Below are 22,777 nucleotides of genomic sequence, written 5' to 3'. Positions count from 1 at the left end.
CTCGCCTACCCTGACTCTTGCTACCACGAGAACAGAAATGAAAACTTGGCACCTCCAGAGCCTTCCCTGGATATGCAAAAGTGTGTGTGTGTGTGTGTGGGGGGTGAGTGGGGGTTCGGGGGGGGGTGCTCAGCCTGCCGCCTGGGCTTCCTCCCAAAGATGCACAGCTATTTCTCTCCCTGGATTGAATGCACCATGCTCTCTCGGGACAGAGTGTAGCTCTGAATCAGCTGCCGTGCCAGGACCCAGGTTTCCTGAGGCTCAGGAGCCAGGCAAGGACAGCCGGGAGCCAGTCACTACCCCCTCTCCTCCACCCCTGTCCTTCGGGCCCAGCTCTGGTCTCCCGGGCAGGCTCCACAGACACAGCGGCCGCCCAGGCAATAGCTAAAATCAGTTCTACCCACTTAGCGGCTCTGCAGCGCTTGGGGGAGATGCCTGAGAGACGCGTGCACTTACTACCGGCACGGCTGTCATCAGAGCTGCTTATTGCTCCAGCGTCTGGGAAAATCATAACAGAAACAGACAGCTGTTATTTAAAAAGCCAACAATGAAGTGCATCCCGAGTGGTGCAACCGGGAAACAGGCGGATCACAGGGAGAATCGGCAGAGGATTCGCTCAGGGCGTCACCGGGACGCCTCAGGCGCCCAGCCAGCCGTGGACTGAATCTCACATAAAAGAGAAGAACAGTTCAGTGCAGATGCCCCACATTAGCCTCCACAGGCCCAGCAGGCGCTGCTGTGTTTTCGGAGCCTGGAAGGTGCCGGGAAGAAACGATTCAGAACTGTGGTTGTCAACGGGGGCAGTTTTGCCCATCAGGGGAATCTGACAGTGCCTGGAGACATTTTTGACTGTCCTGGTGGGGGCGGGGGGCCGGCTGCTACTGGCATCGAGTGGGTGGAGGCCAGGGCTGCTGCAGAGCATCCTACAATGCACAGATCGGCCCTCACAGCCAAGAGTTACCGAGTCTGAAGTGTCAGTAGTGCTGAGCTTTACACCGCTAACATTACACCGCTAACAATAAAAGCAGAAACATTTAGCTCCTACTATGAGTCAGATATAACACAATTTATGTGCTTTATCCCGGGGAATCCTAAGAATAACTCCAGGAGATGGGTGCTACCATTACCCGCATCCTGTAGAAGAGGACACTGAGGCACAGCGCAATTAAGGAACCTGTCCAGTGTGGCACAGGCGGAGAGCAATAGCAGAGATTCAAACGAGGCCGTGTGACTCCAGAGCCACGCGTGACCTCTCACCTCTCTTGCCTCCCTCCCTCGGGTCACTCCCGGTCTAGCCGGCAGGCTGGAGGGAAAGAGGCTGGGAGGCTGGCTTGGAAGCTTCACTGAGATCCCTTTGAGCCATGAGAGGGCCTGCGCCGAGAGAGCAGCAGTGGGCCGGAGGGGACTTGTACTAAAAGGCCCGTAACACAAGGCGGTACGAAGTGCTAAGAACAGCATCCTTCCTGTAATTCACGTCAGAGGCGAGGGCGGGGTGTTACCCTGCCTGTGGATATTTCACAGACCCCTGGGCAGGAGAACCACGTCCCCAACCCCACAGCTCCCCCTCCACTGTAAATGACTGATTCAGCGCCTTCTCCACACAGCCCATCCCGCTTGGCAGGCCTACAAACCCCCATCAGCCTTTCATTCTGATGCTCACAAGAGAAAGAGAAAAGCCACAGGCAAGGTGAAAGAACAAACATCCAGAGGCATTTTCCTCTCCCTCAGGCTGGGGGCAGAAGTGATGACTAATAGCTAAGCCGGACAGCCAGCCAGGAGCCCACAGTGGGCTCCCCGCCCCCCCCCCCCAACTTCAATGCACACTTCTGCCCTCAGGGCCTCAGAGCCAAGCCAACCCCAGGGCTGAGGTTCCTCAGCATCCCTCCTCCTGGCAGAGACTGAGGTATGGCCTTGCACAGGAATCTCCCCTCACATGTATCAAACATCACCTCAGTGCCAGACTCTGCCACTGGAGAATGCAAGGGAGTGGAAGTTGGAAACGGGAAGTTGAAGCCATTCATCTGAGTGTTTACAAACTCCGTTGGTGGAGAATAAGCTAACCAAGGTTTACTAGCCTTAACGCTCCCTCCTGGGCGAAGGCCTCATGTTTTAGACCAGCGCTTTTCACAGTTATGCAGCGGAGGTGAAAACTAGCCGTGTGAAGGAGACTTAGAGCAGCCTAGGGAGGAATGTAGACACAGCACGTACGACCCCCCGGGTTCCAAGCCTCCCTCTCACTGTGGGGAAACAGCTGGATCCCCTATTTATTTTTATGACTCTGATGAGGGTGGCCAACAGGTTGGGAAGCACCAACAGGTTAGGAGAATGGTTCTCAAAATGTGGCCTGTATCACCTGGGGACTTGTTAGGAATGCACATTGTGCACCCATCCCCACAGACCTACTGGATCAGAAACTCTGAGAGTCCAGGGATCTGTGCTTTAATAGGCCCTCCAGGTAAGTCTGAGGGAGGGGAACACCTGAGAACCGCTCGTCCAGGAGCAAGGTGGCCTGCTGGAGTAGAGAAGGTGGGCTCCCGAGTCAGGTGGGTCTCCACCCTCATTCCCGGCTGGGAGCCACGCTGGGCCTTGGTTTCCTGGTATGTAAGGAGCAGTGAGGACTGACATACTAACAGCTCCTAGCCTGGCCACAGGGGATGCAGGGCAAGCACAAGGCAGCAGGAATAGGGCTGCTCACAGGAGGGCAGAGAAGACACAGCGGGGAGGGTTCAGCAGGGTGATTGGGCCTGGTCCCAGGTATGACTGGCCAGGAGGCCTGTGGATAAGGAATCACAGAAATAGCAGGCAGGGTGAGGGCACAGTGACTGAGGGCATGGGGGGGGGGCAGGGGGGAAGCACAGCCTTGCTTATTACATTTCATTAGCGTGGTGGCTGTGACACCCATATTATGTGCTAGCAATGGGCTCTTCATCCTCTTTACCAAGAATGAGCTACTGCTGGCCCCCTGCAGTCAGGGAGGGCTGATTTAGGGGTTTGGTTTCTGGTCACTGACCCCTGGACACAGAGGTTAGCTATCATGCTGAGGGCCACAGGGCACTGATGCTAAATCAGGAATGAAGGGGTGTTATTTCCCAAACGATCCATGTTCACTAACCACAGAACCAGGTGGATACAGGGACTGGAAACATTGCTAAAGCTTCTGCTTGCTGTAACTATGAAGGAGCAGAAAGGTGGAACCATGCCCTAGCTCAGTGCTCCGCCCCCACCCCCACCCGCCATGAGCCCATTTCCCTGGTGGGGGAATAGATGAGGCTAAGCACCAGGCTTGGGAGAGAGGTTTATAACTGGCACTCAGCCCATGGTCAGTGGTGGATCCAGTTTAATTCAGCAAACACTCCTTGTGCCCTCCACGGTGCAGCCTGAGCTGGACATTGGGGTGCAGAGAGGAGCTAGACATGCCCTCCCTGGAGGAGCTCTCGGCGTGGTGGGAGACAGTCCTGCAGAAGGGTGAGGGACCAGCCTCAGGGCCAGGCTTAGAGCAGACTATGGGGGTGGAAAGACAGGGATTAGGGGTGGGGGGGTGAAGAGTTTGGACAGCACCCTCTGGAAGCGGGAGCTGTGACTTCAGTTGTGACTGTCCTTCCTCTCATCTGCACATCTGAGAGGCTCTCAGAGTCTTTTGAGTCAAAAGCATTTAAGGGTCTTGGGAAGTCTAACTTTTGTTTAAGGGCCTCTGAAAATGTCTAGCTTTTGTTTACAAGATAAGGGAATACCTCACTCACGCACATACCAGTGTGCTTTCTTCAGGGGGTGAAAGCTGGTGAGGCTGGGGGTTCACACCGCCTTGGAAAGCCCCGGGGAGAGGGTGAGTAGTAAACCTCAGCCAGCATTAGGGTATAAGCGGAGAGGATGGGAACTGCAGAGAAAGCTCCAATTATGGGGAGATAACGTGGTTCAGGATACGAGCAAGGGCCCTGGCCTGGGATCACTGGCTGAGCCCTGTTTTCTGCAGCCTCCTGTGTCTCTCTCTAGGGGGCAGTGCTTCCCAACTGCCCCTGCCTGGGCCTTAGCCCTCATCCAGTCTCTGCAGCAGCATCTGCCCCTCCCCCCTCCCCGTTCCTCCTGCTCTTGGCCTGCACTCGGAAAGATCAGCCTGGCTGCCCGACACAGGTGCTTGTCTTGGTAGCTCTCTCCAGCAGAGCCCTCTGACAAGCCAAGGCTACTCCAGAGGGACATGTGCCGCCAAGGGAGGTCGCAGAGGAGGCCCAATCCCAGTGATGGCCAAGGTGGTGGGTGGGGGCCCAGCCACTGAGAACTGACCTCGTCACGGGGAAGAAGGCGTGCACCGATGGGTGCTGCTGTCAGACAAGATGAGAGGGTGCAGACCAGGGACTGGGACAGGCAGCTGTGAGGTCATTGCACTTGGCCTTCGATGTTTAACAATGCCCATCCCCTTCGAGGATGGCTCTGACCAAGGGTGGGCCCCAAATAGTCTGTATTCTGTGACTCTAGACGCCCACTGGTGAGAGTAGAGCTATAAGAGGCCAAGGCTCTCTCCTCCCAGGAATTTCTAACATGAAATCAAGAGAGACGAGACGAGGCCGCTCTGCAGCTCAGCCATGTCCAGCTGGACAAGGTCCATGAGCTTTCATGCTGAGGCAGCTGGAGCTGACCCCCTCCTGCCGGCACCAGCCAACCCTCCCTTTGAGTCTACAAAAGGCATCGCCCCAGGTTTCGTCTTTGTTTTTAGCATAAACTGCCCACGTTTATTTCAGTTCTTCTGGTTGTTAACCCCTCCCCTGAAATGACACTTTCATTTCAGTTCCCTGGTTCATCAGGTACTTATCTTCAAGAAACCTCAAACACCTGCCATCTGCCGCTGGGTCCCCTTTGGGCCCCTATGTTGGAAGGTGCTGCTCGAAGCCCTTCAGAGCTGCCTGCTTGTCTGCCGCCAGCTGGGTCTACTCCCTGACAAACAGCGAAGACGGAGCATATCGAGTGCACAGAGGAAAACGTGCTCTGACATCCCTCTTTTCCAAACACAACAGGCTGCCAAGTCTGCATCGATGTGACAGTCAGTGCAGGCTCCCCGACTAATCTGGGAGATTGATCCGCTGCCCGTCCCAGGAGGCCCCTTCTGTGCTCCCCTCCCGACTGAGCTATTGCACGTCCCACATCCCCTCGTCGCTGGTGTGAGACTTGGCACGTGTCTGTCACTATGATATGTGAGTGGGAGAGACAGGTGTCGTTTCCAATCAGAAGCTTTAAGAGCTCTCATGTGAACGACGGTTGGCCTGGCAGTGTCCCAGATGGGGGCCGCGCCTTTGGTCCCCGAAAAAGAGGAGACACAGTGCTGAAGCTGGGCCATCTGAGCATGAAGCATGAGCAAGAAATAAGCTTGACTTGTTTTAAGCCACTGCGATTTAGGGATCATCAGTCTAAGCGGAATGATGAAGAAATCGATTCTAGATGAGGAGTGGTGCCAAACCTGACTCTGTGGGGCTTTGACTTTGGGGCTAGAATGTGGGTGAGGAACTAACTCTGAACGCTGGAAAGGTGGTGACCTCTTTTATGCAGGAGCAAAACCATTGGCAAAACTGTTGCCTGCAACAGCTCGGGAGGCTGACAGCATGGCAAACGAGCTGTGCTTTCGATGACGAGCGTGCCTTTGGGACTGTCGGCCGCTTTGACAAGGCGCTGCAAGAGGAAGATAAGGCGGGGAAACACTTGGACACGTCGCCCGACTCAGAAGTGTTTGTTGTTATAAGCCACTTGGACTTTGAGGTCGTCTGTTACTGGAACATAATGGAGCCTGAACTGACTGACCATTTAGCTATGCTCCCTCACCAAATAATACACAAAATAGAACCACAGAATGGGATGCGTGCTCTTAAGGAAAAGTATGAGGGAACTGCATGCCAAGGGGACTTGACCTTGTGGGGGCAGAGGGAAGGGGGTTGATTCAAGAGACTGACTCTGGATCTAAATTGCCTAATTCAAGTCCCCACCCTCAGTCGTTTGCTGTGTGACTAGGGATAGCTACTTGGCCATTCATGCTCTCAATGTTCTCTTCTATAAAAGCAGGAGACAGTAATGGTCCCTACCTCTCTCAATGTTCTCTTCTATAAAAGCAGGAGACTGTAATGGTCCCTACCTCACAGGGCTGTCAGGGAATCATACAGACTTAGTGGTGGTTAGTGTTAGCTTAGTATGTTCTTTTGACACTGGTCACTGCCCACTAGGCTCCAAGTTCCAGAGGGAAGGGACCATGCTTATCTTGCTCACTATTGTATATACTATCTAACCCACTGCTTCATGCTTACATATACTCAAAATGTATTGGTTGATTAAATGAATGTGTTAACAAGCTATACCAGGGACACTGAACTTCAGCTCAGAAGCCCCTCCCTGGTATCTGTTTCATGCCTCTTACTCTAAGACTCCTCTAAACTTCTCTCTGCCCGGGTTTGGACCAGTGTTTTCAGCACCACCCTCCAGAGAGCCCTGAGGATTAACAGCTTGGATAGAACAAGATCCTCTCTGCTTCACAAGATTCTTAATATTTACCTCCAGGACACAGTCTGTGCCAGGTCTAACCCCGTGAGCAATGAAGGGGCTCAATGTCTTGCTGGCACATCACAACTGTTATTCTGCACTGAACTAAGAAGAGCTAGCCTGGCCGGTGTGGCTCAGTGGTTGAGCATCAACCCATGAACCAAGAGGTCACCTGTTCGATTCCCTGTCAGGGCACATGCTGGGGTTTCAGGCTCAATGCCCAGTAGGGGGAGTGCTGGAGGCAGCTGATCAATGTTTCTCTCTCAGCAATGTTTCTATCTCTCTATCCTCTCCCTTCCTCTCTCTCTAAAATCAATAAAAACATTTTTTTTAAAAGAAGAGCTTAGAATGTTCCCAGGGTGTGTGTGTGTGCATGTGTGGGTATCTGTTTAACAGAGATTTTAACATAAGCTCGATGGGGCTCTGGACTCACCAGCAATCTCAGTGAGCAGAAAGGTGGGGAAAGAACTTGGTAATAACCCTGCAGGTTAAGATCCAGCAGGGAGAAGTTAGCCCAGAAAAACAGACTTCATGGGGATGAAATATTGGTGCCTGATTTTAATTTGTAAATTTTTTTTGCCTGTTTCCAGATCACCTCTAGCTCCATCTCTCTCTTCCCCAAGAAAAGGGTCCAGCTCACGTCTTTACGGATGTCATGGACTCAGAGCAATGCCAGATGGCTGTGCTGTGACAGAGAAAGTGTTAGAAAACTAAAGGACATTCTTTTTAGGGATTCCTTTTCTTGCCATACCACAAGGTAGGTGCTCAATAAATATGTTTGGGTGAATAAATGAATGAATGAATGAGCGAGTAAATGAAATAATACAAAGTGAATGTAATAGGCATTATGATAGATTATAAAAATGGCCCTAGAGTTCCCCATCCTTGCATGCAAACCACTTTGCAATGTAGTTCCTCCTTTCAAAGGATCTACTCTCTGTCCTCTGAGTCTGGGCTTGGCCATATGACTTACTTTGGTCAATGGCAACATTTCCACAGCAAATGCGACACAGCAGAGACCTGGAAAGCACTCACGCAGTAGCACTGGCCCTTTCTCTCTGCCCTTAGAAACCCCGCTTTCACCATCATGGGAAGCAGCCTGGGCGAGCCTGTCGGGTGGTGAAGCCCAGAAAGTTCCCTCATTGTCGCTGACAGCCGGCCTCCGGAAGCCACTCAACGCTGACCAGCAGTGGCTACCGATGCCTGAGCCAGCCCAGCTGAGACTGGCAGAGGGAAGGGCCAGGCCAGCCCAGATTGCTGACGCATAGACTCTTGAGCTAAATAAATGGATGTGTCGTAAGTCACTAAATTTTGGGGATAGCTCTGCATGTAGCAAACGTGTGCTGTTGCAGGTGGCTCATTTCACAGGTGTGCTTATAAAATATAAGGTACAGGGTGTAGGTGCTCAGCAAATTGCTACTCCCTTTTCCCCCCTCCTGATTGAAGAAAATAACACAAATAATTATAATAATGATAATATTTCCCACATAATGAGCTATTACTAAATGCCAGGGAGGCTAAGTGCTTTATAAATACACTTATTTAATCCTCAAAATAACCCTAAATAAGTGGGGTAATATGATCTGCCTTTTTAGATGAGAAAACAGAGTTAGATAGATGTAAATGAATGGGTAGCAAGTGGCAGAGCTGGAAACTGAACTCAGGTCATCTGGCTCCAAACCCAGCTCTCAACCACTACAGCACCTCGCTTCTTACTAAAGAAAGAAAGGACCCACCCCTTCTCCCCGCACCCCCACTCCCGAAGAGCTCTTCCCACGCTGCCTTTACTCCACACATCCTGTGATTCCTTTAAGGTCCTGCAGCGCCTCCTGCAGGAAGGCTTCCCTGACCTCTCAAGGTCACCGTGACCCAGCCTCTTTTCTCCTTGGCAGCAGGGACCCTGTTCCCTTCCCCTGGCAGAGTGGAGCTTCCAGAGCCCTGTGGATTCCGGGCTAAATGCAGTGTGACACGATGGGGAAGCAGTTCAATTGTGAGGACAAAACGAGCCTTGGAAGTGGTTGCTTTGTCCTGAGCTCAAAAGCTGGGAAGTGCGGGTGATTGCAATGGCCGAGGTACAAAGAGATGCGGTTCCCCCAACTGGATTCTGCCACCTCTTTTCTCCCAACCTCCCAGTTCCCATGGGCCCTACGTGTGTACATGACATTTAATTTTTGTTGTCTTTAGGGGGCTCTCGCGTCCTCTCCGAACTCCTGATATGCTTTGCTCTTCCCCTGGCTCAATCTTCCCTTGCTTGCCCTCTCTCATGAGCCTTCCCTTGAGTCTTCTGAAACTGCCTATCAAACTCACAGACCCTTTCAAGGACAGCCCTTTCTCACCAAAGGGACTCCTCCTGTCCCCGCCAAAATGGCTCTTCCTGGAGGACACTGCCACTTTTGTGTGCCTTGAATCTGCTGACTCAGCCATTGGGGACACGAATTGGAGCTGACACTCTCCTCTCCATGCAGCACCCCTACTCCACCTCAGCTCCTCCATCCCCGTATACAAATACCTCCTCCTTAAGCCTCCGAGGTCAGACACCACCGCACGCTGCCCACTCTGTTCTTCTCACCCAGTGCGTCCACCAAGGTCTTCGGCGTCAGGCTCAGAGCGTCCTCTACATTCCACTGGGCAATACTTCAGGGTCGCAGACAATGAACGGCCTAACCTGCACCGTGGCCTCTGTGCCAGGGAGGGACACCGTAGCCACCCACCTGCAGACCCCAGCTCTCAGTGCCTGAAACTGCTGGCCCCTGAAGTCCCATCCTTCATTCCCTGCTTTCACCCAGCTACCTATGAACCTTGCCTGCTCACTCCCTTACTCCCCAAATGCCTGCTCATCAAAGGCCTTTGGAATAGCAACCTTTCTTCCTTTCCTCCCACACTTTCACCTCCCTCTGGCACTTCCATGTCCCTAGAAGGGCTGCACCCAAATTCCTTCAACTACCCCCTTGCCAGCTCCTTCAAGTCTGCAATTCCTATTCTTTCTGTGTTCGACACCCTATACATTTCACCTCTGCAGCCTCGCTGGCTTTCCCCACACCATTCCCTGGATCGCTCACCAAGAAAATCATGAAACTGGGCAAGTCAGACCCACCACAAACTCCTGGTCTTCAGCTTTGTCTGGGCCCCTCAACACAATCTCCTTTCAGCCTGCACAGCCTCTGCATCCATTCCCCTCAGTGGGTTTCTAAAGCTTCTCTCCTCAGACATAACAGATCCCTCAGGCTCTACTTGCAAGGCAGCCTGGAAACCAGTTCCTCCGAACCTCCCTCCATCCTGCCCAGGCCTCGGAGGCAGAAGGTCCCACTGGGCTTGGACCGCATCCTCTCCCGTCCTTGCCCCGGTTCCCACCCCCAGAATGTCGTTTCATTCTCTCCCTGACTTCCTTCGCTACTGAGTTCTTTCTCTCAGCTTCAAAACATGCTCCCTGATTGCTCTCCTTGAAAAGCAAATCTGAACACACTTTCTATCAACTCTGATCCCCTCCCAATGGTCAGCCCCTTTCTCTATCCCTTCATCGTGAACTCTGGGGGGAGCGGGGGAAGAAGAGTCTACACTCACTGACCCCACTCCCTCCCTCACCTTCCTGGATGGAAGTGCTCTTGCTACCCCGTCTTCCTAGACATTCCACAACCATCACACATATCATGGGTGAACCTTGCCACCCTAGGGCCCCCGAAGGGACTGAGACGAGGAAGATGGGCTCAGTCCTTCTTGTGACCACTTAAAAGGCTTTACTTTTCCATGAATTTACTCAGTCCTTTACCCAACACGCATTTATTAAGCATCTATAATGCCCCAGCCAAATGTGATTCAATGACTTCTGAACAGCCCAGAATATTCCGAGGAGCTCAAGATACTGCAGAGACGTAAATGTGTTCTGTAGCCCAGTTCTACAAGAATTAAGACCAGCATGTCCTTTTTCCTGCAGAAAAAAATGTTATAAAATTTTCTTTTTAAGTGTGTCCTTCACCCGAGCCAACCTCCCCTCCCACACGTGTTCCTGCATTTAATGGTGTATTTCTGAGCAAGAAAAGAAATAAAGCTGTTCTGGGGATTGATTTAGAGGGCCCAGCACTGCTAAAATTTCCAGTCTTACACAGTGCTAACCGCAAGGACTCCATCAGGTGCTATGCTGGCAGGACTGACGCGCAGCGAGAAACAGATTTCAGCGGCCGGGGCAGAGGCAGTGTGGTGACAATGGAGTTAGGTGGGAAAATCAAATCTAACAATCCATTTATGCCCATCATATATTCTGAACACATCTACTTAGGAACTCTCTTGAAATAAACAAGCACATCCGTAAGGGGCCCTGATAGAAACACCATTCAGACGTTCCCACTCCAGGCCACCAGCCATTCCCAAATCCCAGATGCTGTTTCTTAGGTGCCTTCGTTGTCACATTCTCAGCGAGGGGTGGTCCCATCTCCTCCAGGGCACCTTTGGAAGTGCATGGGGATGTCTGGGTCCCACATGGACACTACAGCTGGTCAGGGTCCAGGGATGCTAAACCCCCGCAGCGAGTAGGACAGTCCCACACAATGAAGAACTGCCCCACCCTACATGTCACTGACTCCCTAGGAAGAAACAGCAGCAGGAGGCAGTGAATAGCACAGCCCACTTCTCGAGGGGCTGTGCTCTGTGCCACGGAGCCCCCTCGTAGACTTTGGGGAAACCTTCCCACTTCCTGCTCCAAGTAGATAAAAGAGGAGGTGCCTTGGTGGGGGCGGCACTCTACCTGCACTATTTAAGAGGCCTCTCTCCTAAGACACAATGCTTACAACGTATACTCCGCCACTGGCTCACTGCTGTTACAGTGCTGGCAACTGTGAGTACACTTACTGGTACATTTGTACATACAATATAAGAGCTGGGATACAGGAATCAAACAGGTGTAGAGATCTGAGAACAGCAAGTGAGAGCATCTTGATGAGGGGTCAGGAGAGTCTGCCCATGGAAGTGGGCTGAGACCTGCAGGATAAGAAGAGGAGGGAAGGGGGGGCTTTGGGTCTGATACACTGGCCCTGGAATGTGGAGACTAGACGTCCTCCAATGGGGAGATGGTTGCCCCAGTTCCTCTGAGGTAGGGTTGGGAGGGGAATCCCCAAAAGTAAGAGGCACGTGCAGACCACCCTCGTGAATCACGGGAGAGCTGACCCGCCAGTGCTCTGTGTCCTGGCCCAGGGTGGTTGGGAAGGGCAGTGTCGATGGGGTAGTATTTTTCAAATCTCCTTCAGCCCAGTCTCGGGGACCTGCCATAAGATCTTTCAGAGAAAAGACTATAAATTAGACTTAGCTTTCCTTTAGGTCCTAAGAAGAAGAGCATGCCTGGTGGTTGGCTAAATCAGATACACTCTCCCCCGATCTCTCACTGCAGGCTTGTCCATCCAGCAAGTGTGCTCTGACCCCTCCTAGGGGCCCAGCCCTCATCACTTCCCCACTGCGCGGCTTATTGTCCCTCTCTGTCCAGAGGACGTCCTGGGCGCAGAGGCCACGGATTTAATGACACCAGGGAGGTAGCCGGAGCCATGGCTTTGAGCCGGAGCCATGGCTTTGAGCATGGGCTCCGCCATCAGGCAACCAGGTTCTCCCACTTGGTAAGTTTGTGGCCCTGAGCAAGTTACCTAAGTGCCCCGAGGCCCAGTTTTCTCCCCTGTCCACGTGGGTAAGAGTAGTAGCCACTTCCCAGGGCTGCTGAGAGTATTCATTGAAGCCTTTAGAAAGATGCTTAGGAACAGGAAGAAAATAAGTGTAAGCTGTTGTATTATCATCTTCCGGCAGACTAGCAAGGTCTCAAAAAAGGGTGAGAGACTGCCCTCATTAGAACAAGAAACTCACATCGCTGAGCCCAATGCTGTGCCAGGCTTGGTGCTAGGCACGCGTGGGTGTGTCACTTTACTTAAGTCTCAGCATCCAGGCCATCTTCCCGACTAGGAAGTGGAGACCCAGAGAGGTGGAGTAAGTAGTCAGAGAGAACAGAGCTAAGTCAAGATCTAAATTCAGCTCTCCTGCCACTGGCTCAGGGGCCTGTCCCCATGTCCATCGCGGCCTGAGAGCAAAGCTCTCCAAGGAATGGTGGGTGGAGGGCTCGGCCTCCCTCTGGGTGGTGAGCCAGGGCCATCTTCCCCAGTGTTGGCCAACTGTGGTGCTGCTAATGACAGCCTCTTCCCAGCCTGTGGGAGCTTCATAAAAGTCAGGCAAATCTCACCGCTTACCACTCTAATTGCGGAGTTTGGACGTGAAGTGAATGAAGAACATATCATGTGGAATGAATAACAAATGAGGCGGCTCCTTTTTTTTTAGCCCTGATGCTGGGGGTGCAGCCCGGAGTTCACCATCACTCGGTGAAAGAGGTTACCACTGCAGCACCAACATCTGTGTGCCCAACACATGCCCAACACTCCCTGGGCGCCTGCACTCCACGCTGAGTGATGCACTGGGGCCACCAGCTCTGCTCCATGTGCAGCCTCCAAAAGGGACATGGAAATGGGGTGCTTTCCAAAAGCAGGTGAGAAATTACCTGGGTGCTCACCCCATCCAGAGCTGGACCAGCCCCAGGCTGATGGCCACAGGCAGGTGCAGTGGGTGTCAGTGATGGTCACCTGGGCCACGCCCTGTGGAAGTAGCCAGCGTCTCAGGGAGGCAGTGCTGGGAGAGAAAGCACAGGTGGTCGGCCTGCCCTTTCCAGGAAAGGATGCTCTTGGGTGTGACACAGTCACACCTGCCATCCATCATGTCCTAGGCACCTAGGTCTGCAGCCACCACCTGTTAGGAGTGGGAACTTGGGTGCACCTTTGTGTCTTTGAGCCAACATCATTATAGTGGGAATAAGCTGGCAATGTGGTTTGAAGATGAAATGAATTGACACATGGAAGGTGTCTAGGGAGACTGACAGACACAATAATTATATATACACACATATATGTTATACGAATGTGATGCATATTAGTAACCCAAAAGTAACATTTACTCTGCAGTACATTTTGTTTTAAATTGCAGGTATTTAGGGCCAAGAGAAATGAAGTTTCCTATCCCATGTGACACAGCTAATATGAGGCAGAGAAGGGGTTCGCACCCAAGCAGCCCCCAGGAGCCCAGCACAGGCTAGTTCATGTTCTGTCGGCAGGGCCGTAGGGAAGGAGCGAGACTGCAGGCCTCAGTAATGAAACAATACATTCACTTGTCATTTACTGACAAGCAGACAGATATGAGTGAGTTCCTGAGCCCTGGGATGCAGGCAGGACGCAGCAGGCACCTGGTCTCCATGCACGCCTCAAAGGGCTGTAAGGAGGAAGGGAGCCACTTCAGCCCTGGGGGTCCTGGGTCAGGGCGGGGGAGGCATGACTGCAGGTGGTCAGCCTTATTCATCCCAGCCTCAAGCATCCCTCTTACTCACCCTCGAAGAGGCTGCCCTTAGGTGTGACATAATAATAACACGTATCATCGTGTTCTAGGCCCTGGGCTAAGAGTTGTTACATTTAGACCAGCAGAGCCCTCACGATAATTCAGTGAAGTGTATGTTGTTGGCCTGAGTTCACAGATTAAAACATACTGGCCACTAGCGAAATTAAATCGCTTGTCCCAATCACATGTGTGGTACGGGCAGAACGGGGTTAGGTCCCAGCCTTGCCTGACCCCAAGCTGGTGAGTGCACTGTCACTGCCCTGGATCCTCTGGAGCAAGAACTGCCCCCCAGATACCCTGTCTGCACTGTGAAAGTGGAGATGCTGCCGGGAGGAGCTGAGTGACCGCTGTCCAGGGGGAGGGCAGAGAGCAGGGCCGGTGCTGGGCAACCACTGCATCACCCAGAGGCACCCCTTGCTCTGCATCCTGAGGGGACGACGGCCCCTAGGAATGATGGGAGCCTATAGCTCAGTAAATAAAGAGGCCAGTAAATTAAGAGATCAAAGTAACTCTATCTGCATTAGTCCCCAATAGTACAGGCTTGGAGGGCACCAGCCAAATTTTCAGGGCTGGTTGAGGCTCCCCTCAAACTGTATCCCAGTCAGGGCCCTGCACTAACTTTCGTCAGCAGGCACCAGGGCAATTCAGCCCCACACAAGGAGTTGTGGAGGGCACAGTTTCATCCCATCAGAGCCAAGAAGTAAATTCAGAGAGGTTTTATAAAACCTCACAGATACTCTAATTTATCCTAGATAATAAAAGCATAATATGCAAATTGACTGAACGGCCAAACAGTGGAATGACCATCTGGACGACCATCCAGATGACCATCCGGGACCACGCTATGACACCCACTGGTGCCAGGCCAGCTAAGGCGGGTGTGATGTAATTGGTCGGGGGCCCAGCCATCGCCCCATGATCACCCTGCAGAGGGAGGCCCAGGCCACTGGCAGGTTGTGGTGGGTGGGTGGGGCCTCCCTCTCTGAGGGAAGCCTGGGTCCTGGGTGCTGGCAGCAGGAGGGAAGCTGGTGTAAGCAGCCAGGAGAATGAAGGCCTATTCTTGCATGAATTTCTTGCATCAGGCCTCTAGTTTATAAATAAAAATCACAGGAAGTGGGGAAAGCTCCCAAAGGCTACAAGAAAGGGGCTGGCGATTTAAATTCTTGGCCCACAAAGTAAAATCTTTTCAATTGTCTCTGAGATGTAACTTGAAAGATCTGGAGGTTCAAGTAGAACCCATGAGAGGCCTCTGACTTCCATGCACGGCTGCCGGATAATTGCCAAGTAGGGGAGGGGTGATGGCGGCATTATGACACCACGTGGGAATGGCAGTTTCTAGAGAAGTAGCATACAGACAAAGAAATAAGCAAGTTCATGCATTCATTTCTCTCTCTCTCTCTCTCTCTCTCTCTCTCTTTCTCTCTCTCTCTCTCTCTCTCTCTCTCCCTCTCTCTCTCTCAAGTAAGAACTTTAACAAATGAAAAAGAAAAGAAAAAAAATTCCACAAAGCAAAGGTACCAAAGTCCATCTACAATTCCACACTTTTCTTACTTTTATTAAACATACTACCTGATCTAACGTGGGTAAAAACAGAATACTTCTTTCAACTCAGCTCTCATCTCTATCCCTTGAGTCAAAAAGCACTGCCTGAAGCAGAAACGTGGCAGCGTCCGTATTCCAGAAACTTTACAAGGAACTCAAGTCCCTTTCATCTCCTTTCTTCTACAGCCAAGCATTCACCTTCCCTTAGGAAAAGCACTGTCTCTTTCCCTGAGTCGTTTACAGTCCAGAAGATTCCGGCAGAAAGAAGGAGAGGAGCCCCCAGACACTGTCTTGTCCCACAATCTCTCCTTTGAAGGGCTGAGAAGGTGGTTCAGGGCAGTAGGTTGCAAGTGGTTGCACTGTATAAACTTTAATGATCTCAGGACCTGCCTCCCTCTCCAGACCAGGGGCCTGGGCAAAGCTGCCTTTGTCACAATTCTTGGCATAAAATAATACTCAGGACATGTTTCTTGAATGAGCAAGTGAATGAATGAGTGACTGATTGAATAGGGAGTCTGTGGGGAGACCCCATTATTATATTTTTCCCAGCAGAAATTTCCAGCTATTACATTAATTAGGACTAATATTCTCAGTTATTTTGGAGACCGCTTGAAATTTGCTGCTAATTTAAATAAAATGGCTATGTTTACTCATTAACTAATTAGCATGCTTTCCATCAGCTTCCTCTCACCAATTTGGTTAGTTACGCCCTTCTCCTACCCAGGGCCTTCCCTGAGATCTGGGTATATCACAACGATATCAGAGTGAACTTTTGAAACAAAATTTAAGCAGAATTTCTCAAAGGGTTTAGACACAGATGAGAACTCTGCCCCACTTTCTAGCCCAAGGTCCCTAATGTCTTTGGGCCCTTTGGTGGGCCATGTGACAAGGTGCTCTAAAAAAAAAATTCCTATCACTAGACCAATTTATTCTTCAGGGGAAATGAAACTTTCTAAAATATGAGGACTTCCTGAAAGACAAGCTATCATATATTCAATGAGTAAAACTGAAGGAGAAACTGGAAGTCAAAATATAGGCAACCTTCCTAGTCCTGTCTTTGCCAGGAACTGGGTGGTGTGACCTCAGGCAGGTCAGTTCACATCCCCAGATGCCATTAACGTGTGCTCTTACTTGTCAGAGGTGGACTTCATTTAGAAAATACTTAAAGTCATGTGCAGAGACCAGGCTTCTTGGGCATGCAGGAACCCATAACTTCCCACATTCTCTGCTGTTAAGCATGGCCACGTGACGAGCTCTGTGAGAGGTCGTAGGAAGCACTTCTCAGCCAGGGCATGAAAGCCAGGTATCCAGTCACATTCTTCTCATCTGGGGGTGCTGTGCATTGAATAGTGTACCTCCAAATTTCCTATGTGGAAGTCCTAACCCACCACCTTCAAATGTGATCTTATTTGGAAACAGGGTTGTTGCAGATGTCATTAGTTAAGACGAGGTCATACAAGAATAGGGTAAGCCCCTAATCAGTGTGACTGGCATTCTTATGAAAGGGGGGAATTTGGACACAGACATGCACACAAGGAGAACAGCACCATGTGAAGTTGGAGTGATGCTGCCACAAGCCAAGGAACTCCCAGAGAGTGGAACAGAAACTTCCCTTAGTGCCTTTAAAGCAGTGGTTCTCAACCTTCCTAATGCCACGACCCTTTAATATAGTTCCTCATGTTGTGGTGACCCCCAACCATAAAATTATTTTCGTGGCTACTTCATAACTGTAATGTTGCTACTGTTATGAATCGTAATGTAAATATCTGATATGCAGGATGTGTTTTCATTGTTACAAATTGAACATAATTAAAGCATAGTGATTAATCACAAAAACAATATGTAATTATATATGTGTTTTCCGATGGTCTTAGGCAACCCCTGTGAAAGGGTCGTTTGACCCCCAAAGGGGTCGTGACCCACAGGTTGAGAACCGTTGCTTTAGAGGGACATGGCCCTAATGACACCTTGATCTTGCACTTCTGGCCTCTGGCACCGTGAGACAATACATTTGTGTTGTTCAAGCCACCCAGTCTGTGGTCCTTTGCTACGAATGTTCTAGGAAATAATACAGGGGGTGGAGGAACTTTGGCCAGAACACACAGCCCATCTCCAGGATGACCCAGACCTCTGGCTTTCCCAGCTCACTAGGCAGGCCAGACTCAACAAATTCCTGTCGCAGCAGAGTCCCAGTACTTCCCTGGGAACTGTGTCTGATCTGAGGTTGGTTTTAAGCCTTCTTACCTATGGGCACTGACAGCTGTGCACCTCGGCTGTGGGCCAGGTGGGAGAGGGCAATAGGACCCAGTGTTCCCTGTGAGGCCCAGTTACATGAGGCTGCTGTGGCTTTGAGGAAGGGGGAGGGGGACCAAGCCTTTGAGACTTGCTATAGCTCACATCAAGATGCTGATTTACAAAGCATCAAGGGCAGGCAGCTCCCCATATTCCTCATAAGCACAGGACAAAATCACAGATTCCCAGACCAAGTGAAGTTCAGAAGGAAAGAATTCAAGGTCAGCAGATTGTCAGAGATGACCAGTCCAACTTCCTTGTTTGCCGACAAGAAGACAGGCCCAGATACAAGGAATCAGCAATGCTGAAAATTAAAATCGTTGTTACTTTTGGGTGGAGGTACTGACCAAGAAGAGGAAGGAGGAAGCCCAGTGGGAAGATGAGCTTCATCTGGGTGGTAACTGCACAGTGTCTACAAATGTAGAGATTCATTGAGCTGTACACTTTGCACTTGAGAGTGAAATTATATTTCAATAAGAGAGTAAAACAAAATAAAGGCCCAGAGACAGGTGAGGTGACAATAGGAATGGTGCCTGCTCACAACTGAACAGCTCCATGGTCCCATCTTATAGACTCGAACAAGTCCAACAGCCTTCCTTCATCCAGTCTCACTGTCTCTAGTTCAAACTGGCAGTGTCTCTGCTTATATAACGTCACCTCTATCTCTGGCTTCTGCTGCTGCAATGGCTGATTAAGTCCATGAGTCCCACCCATGATCTCTTAATCAAATGGTTGTTCAGTCATACTTTCAGTGTCCTCTTCAGAATAAGTCTCCTTCCCCTTCCCCTTCCCCTTCCCTTTCCCCTTCCCCTTCCCCTTCTTCTTCTTCTTCTTCTTCTTCTTCCCCTTCTCCTCCTCCTCCTCCTCTTCTTCCTCCTCCCCCTCCCCCCTCCCCCCTCCTCCTCCTCCTCCTCCTCCTCCTCCTCCTCCTCCTCCCCCTTTTCTCCTTCTTCTTCTTCTTCTTCTTCTTCTTCTTCTTCTTCTTCTTCTTCTTCTTCTTTTAAATATTGATAGACTGAGAATTTTCCAAATATTCAAGTTAAAGTTAAATGACATCATAAAGGTAGAGCCCTGATCTAATAGGGCTCGCTCGTTCTCTCTCTCCTTGCCATGTGAGGACATACTGAGAAGGTGACCATCTGCAGGCCAGAAAGAGAGTTTCTGTACACTATGCTACATGTTGATAGATATAAGGTTTGCATAAAATTAGCCACCCATTATAAATGTCACACCATTGTAATAATGAAGAATGAGCTGCCATATTGTGTGGTGTGGGCACAGTGTGACATGTTGACCTGGGACTGACCAGTGATATCACAGCAGCTGAGCAACAAAACAGAAGATAACCATGGTGGAGATAACCATGGACAATTGTGGGGAAGTCCCACTACATTACATTGAGTGACACATCATTATATCCTTTGGTTGTGTATTTAGGAAGGTACAACTCTTTTAAATACTAACTTGTAATTATACAAATATACATATCTTCTATACTAAAATATCTTTTTTTAAATCATTGTGCACTTCTGGAAGTAAGATAGGTAAACTTAGAAAATGTCAAGTAGGAACAGTTAGCCTATGGAGCTCTCCATCAACGATTGTTCACTGCACTTTGTTGAATAAACCATTTCTTTTGCCTGTGTCCTTGACATCCTCTCTGGGTAGCTGAAGCCACGAATGGGGAATTTTTCAGGAATAACTTATTTTCCTGGTAGCTGCTCTTCCCTCTCCACCAGAAGAATGTCCTAAGTGCTAGAAGGGGTCTCATGGCTATACATTTTGGCCCCAGCTGTGATCTACTAAAGGACACAGCTGGAGGCTATGCAATGGCCCTCTGAAGGGACTTTCAGGTGCCAGAAGTTTGGGCGAGTCCTGGGTTTCCTCCTGCTAGGGCAGGGCATGGCTGCCAGGACCAGGGCTGTGATTTACCCATCTCTCCCAGGGGAGGCAGGTGCCCCTCTAGAAAGGTATCGCCTTCTTTGCTCTCCATAACAGAAGACCCTGGCATCCCAGCATCTGCTCCCTGCCTCCTTCCAGGCAAGGCAGGCACGACTCTTCCTTTTTGCTCATCAGGACACCTCCTAATGAAAAGCCCCAAGGCCCCGAGGCCCAGGATACCCAAGACAGAGTTTAACTATTCTTCCCCCCGACACACGTGCACACCCCGGTGCAGTGCGGGGAGCTCTCAGAGCACTCACCTGGGGCGTCATTCCGTGGCAGATATACACGATGGGAACGTTCTCTGTGTCTGGACCCTGATCAAGACACAAATCGGTCTTCAGAGAGTTCTGCAGCTGAACACCAGGTCAGGGGCAGCCACACCAAAGAGAAAGGAACAGAGAAACAAATACATTAAATCAGGAGAAACAAGCTTTCCGCTGACACAGGCTCCATTTCCATAATTAGCCCAAAGCCCCTTGAATACTATGGAAACCAACAAGCACTTTTGCTTTGCACAAAGGTGATGAGGTTAAGACCGCCCCTTTGTCTCACAGTGCCAGAGGCCAGAAGTCCAAGCATTCACATTAAGCATTCACATGTTAAAGAGCAAGCTGGGTCTGGGGAGCTGAGTTGGTCTAGGTAAAAAGAAAAGATCCACCTGCAAGTACACATTCAAGAGGGTGCTAGGCTGTTCCCCTCCATCTACCTGAAAGGAACACCATGGCCTTCAGAGGTCTCTGGATAGGCCTCTGTTTTTACTCTTCAGGGTTGGGGGAAGTGGGCAACATGCTAGCTGTTTTGGGGACCTGGGACCAGGCCTTCACTGCCCACCATATCCAGCAGTGATTTGACCAGGCCCCAGTGGAGGCCCAGTTGATGAGAGTTCTCCACGGTGGGGGATTTGGCAGGTGAATAAGAGAGAAGAGGGCCAGGTGGGAGCAGGAGAAGAGAGGTCACTCTTACCCTCACCTACAAGCACAAGACAATCAACAGGACAAATGTGGTGGCACTAGGATTATAAGGCCACTTAGACTGGGCATGGGGGATCTGTTGGGCCACGTGCAAGCAGAGAAATCCAGCTGTGATCAAGGAGGAGATGAAGCATGAGGCAGACAGCATTAGAGACAAGAGATCATCCTGCTACTGTTGTGGTTTCATGGCTTCCAAGCTCGAGTGCCCACATCCAGCTGTTCTTCAGCTCCTGTGTCCATAAGAGAGTGTGTGGCATCTTTACCCACCTTAACTTGAATTAGTTTAAATAGCTTTTCTCAGCAACCAAAGCAGTCTGTTTAGAACAGGAGGCTGGAAATCGACATCCAGGGGGAGACCAGGGCAATGGACCACAGGTGGGTCATATTGGGGAAGGCCAGCAGCAGGCAGTGGCTGAGCTTTGGTAGTCCTGACAGGTTGTTGCAGGTGTTCAATGACCCCAAGTAAGGGATGTGAAATAGAACAGAACCAGAGGTGCATGTGTGGTCTATGCATACCCTGTTCTTGACAGGGACAAGGAACAGAGTCAAATTATTTTCTCTTGAGCTTCCTTTCTTTACTGGGTGATAGCAGCTCAATCTCAAACTTGTGGTTTGGAGGTTCTGAAGAAATATGGACATGTGCCAGCTCCCTAGGCAGGGCCCCAGGAGTGTCTGTGCAGCAGATCCTCACGATAAACCAACTACTTGGCTGGCCTGTGCGGGAGGAGCATAGCAAACACTCTGGACTTCTCCCGTAGCCCAGGGACTGGTGGGTGTCACACCTGAAGCCCAGCACTAGAACCATTAGTGAGACCTGCTAACTGCACCTACAAAGAGAAAGGTTCAGAGACCCTTGAGGTCAGACTTGTTCTTCCTGGGATCTTAAAGTCAGCCCCTGAGTGAGGGGGTGGGTGATGCCCTTGATAAAGTCCACGTTGGCTATGCCATCACTCTCCCATTAGCAGGTGGCCTGCTGACACAGTTGGAGAGACAGACTGGGATGGAATCCTGGCTCCAGCTGTGTGGCCTTGGATAATGCAACATAACTCCTGGGAAACCAGTTTTTATGACTGCATCTACGTGCTGTGTGCTACATGCATTATCCCACCTAATCCTCAAAACAAGGAAGTGTGGACCGTCAGAAGCTCTGCCTCACCTCTCTGTCTGCAATGCTACTCCCACTGCGTGGATGCCCTGCTTTGGTCTTCTCTTTGCCTGACTAAATCCTCTTCTTCCTTTGGTTCTCAGCTTCTCTGTCACTCTGGGGGCCTTTCCTAACCCAGTCTGTGTGCGAGGCTGTGGCTCCATGTTTCACCAGCTCCTCCACCTGTCTAACCGGAGTCTTCCCCACCGGCCAGCTCTGGTACATAGTAGACAGTAAATACATGTGCAATGAATGAATGATTGAAATGTACATGTAAATGGCATTTCTAAATGAATGGCATCATATTTGGACAAGTGACAGAGCTGGAGTCTGTCTGTCTCTGAAGTCCAAGGTCTTTCTATCAGGTAAATGGTGACAATCCTGAAACTGTGAAAGATGCCCCAGGAGACGGTCTAAGGTTTTGCATATTGTGGAGTGATTAAGTAGGAAAACCCACATTCAGAAGCTGGGCATGTCTGTTTCCAGGTGCTACTCCATCTCTACTGTCAGCACCAGAGATGGAATTAATTCAAAGCCACTCTCTCTCCCAGGGGAGCTCAATGATCCTGGGGAAACCCAGGCCCATACAACGGGTCCACAGGTTCTTCAGCTTGCAGGAGTCATTAATGGGAACGATTAGTGGATTAATGGCCTGGTTTATATAGACTTGATACTGGCCCAACTGACAGTCCCAGGGGCTTATTTGACCTGAGCAAGGTAGTTTAGGCATGGGCTGGAGGGAAAAAGGAATGAGAAACTCTACGTCTGAAGAGACACTTGGCCTCTCCACTTCAGAATAAAAATAATCACCAGGAAGAGCATTTCAGCCCCAGAAAATCCTCTTGTTCTTGCAGCTGCATCTTGCCTCACCCATCTTCACCCTATTGCCTCCCCTGAGGGCTCATTATGCTCCTTGACAAGCAAGCGTATCTCTGCTCATGTCAGAGCCCAGCCTCTGGAGGAGGCA

At 50.6% G+C, this 22,777-nt stretch overlaps 1 protein-coding gene across 3 annotated transcripts in view; it reads right to left on the bottom strand.

Annotated features, from left to right (window-relative positions):
- GALNT18 (polypeptide N-acetylgalactosaminyltransferase 18) overlaps positions 1-22,777 on the bottom strand; it is a 288,108-nt gene that overhangs the window by 16,073 nt on the left and 249,258 nt on the right. For all 3 annotated transcript variants that reach the window (XM_006089610.3, XM_014456606.2, XM_023754535.1), the window contains one exon: positions 19,953-20,048. In XM_006089610.3, the coding sequence (XP_006089672.1) occupies positions 19,953-20,048 (96 nt within the window). The remainder of the gene's footprint in view (positions 1-19,952; positions 20,049-22,777) is intronic.

Source organism: Myotis lucifugus, unplaced genomic scaffold, assembly GCF_000147115.1.
Source record: "Myotis lucifugus unplaced genomic scaffold, Myoluc2.0 scaffold_61, whole genome shotgun sequence".
In the NCBI taxonomy this organism is placed as follows: domain Eukaryota; kingdom Metazoa; phylum Chordata; class Mammalia; order Chiroptera; family Vespertilionidae; genus Myotis; species Myotis lucifugus.
The sequence above is the reverse complement of the archived record's forward strand: the minus strand, read 5'-3'. Positions and strand labels throughout refer to the sequence as shown.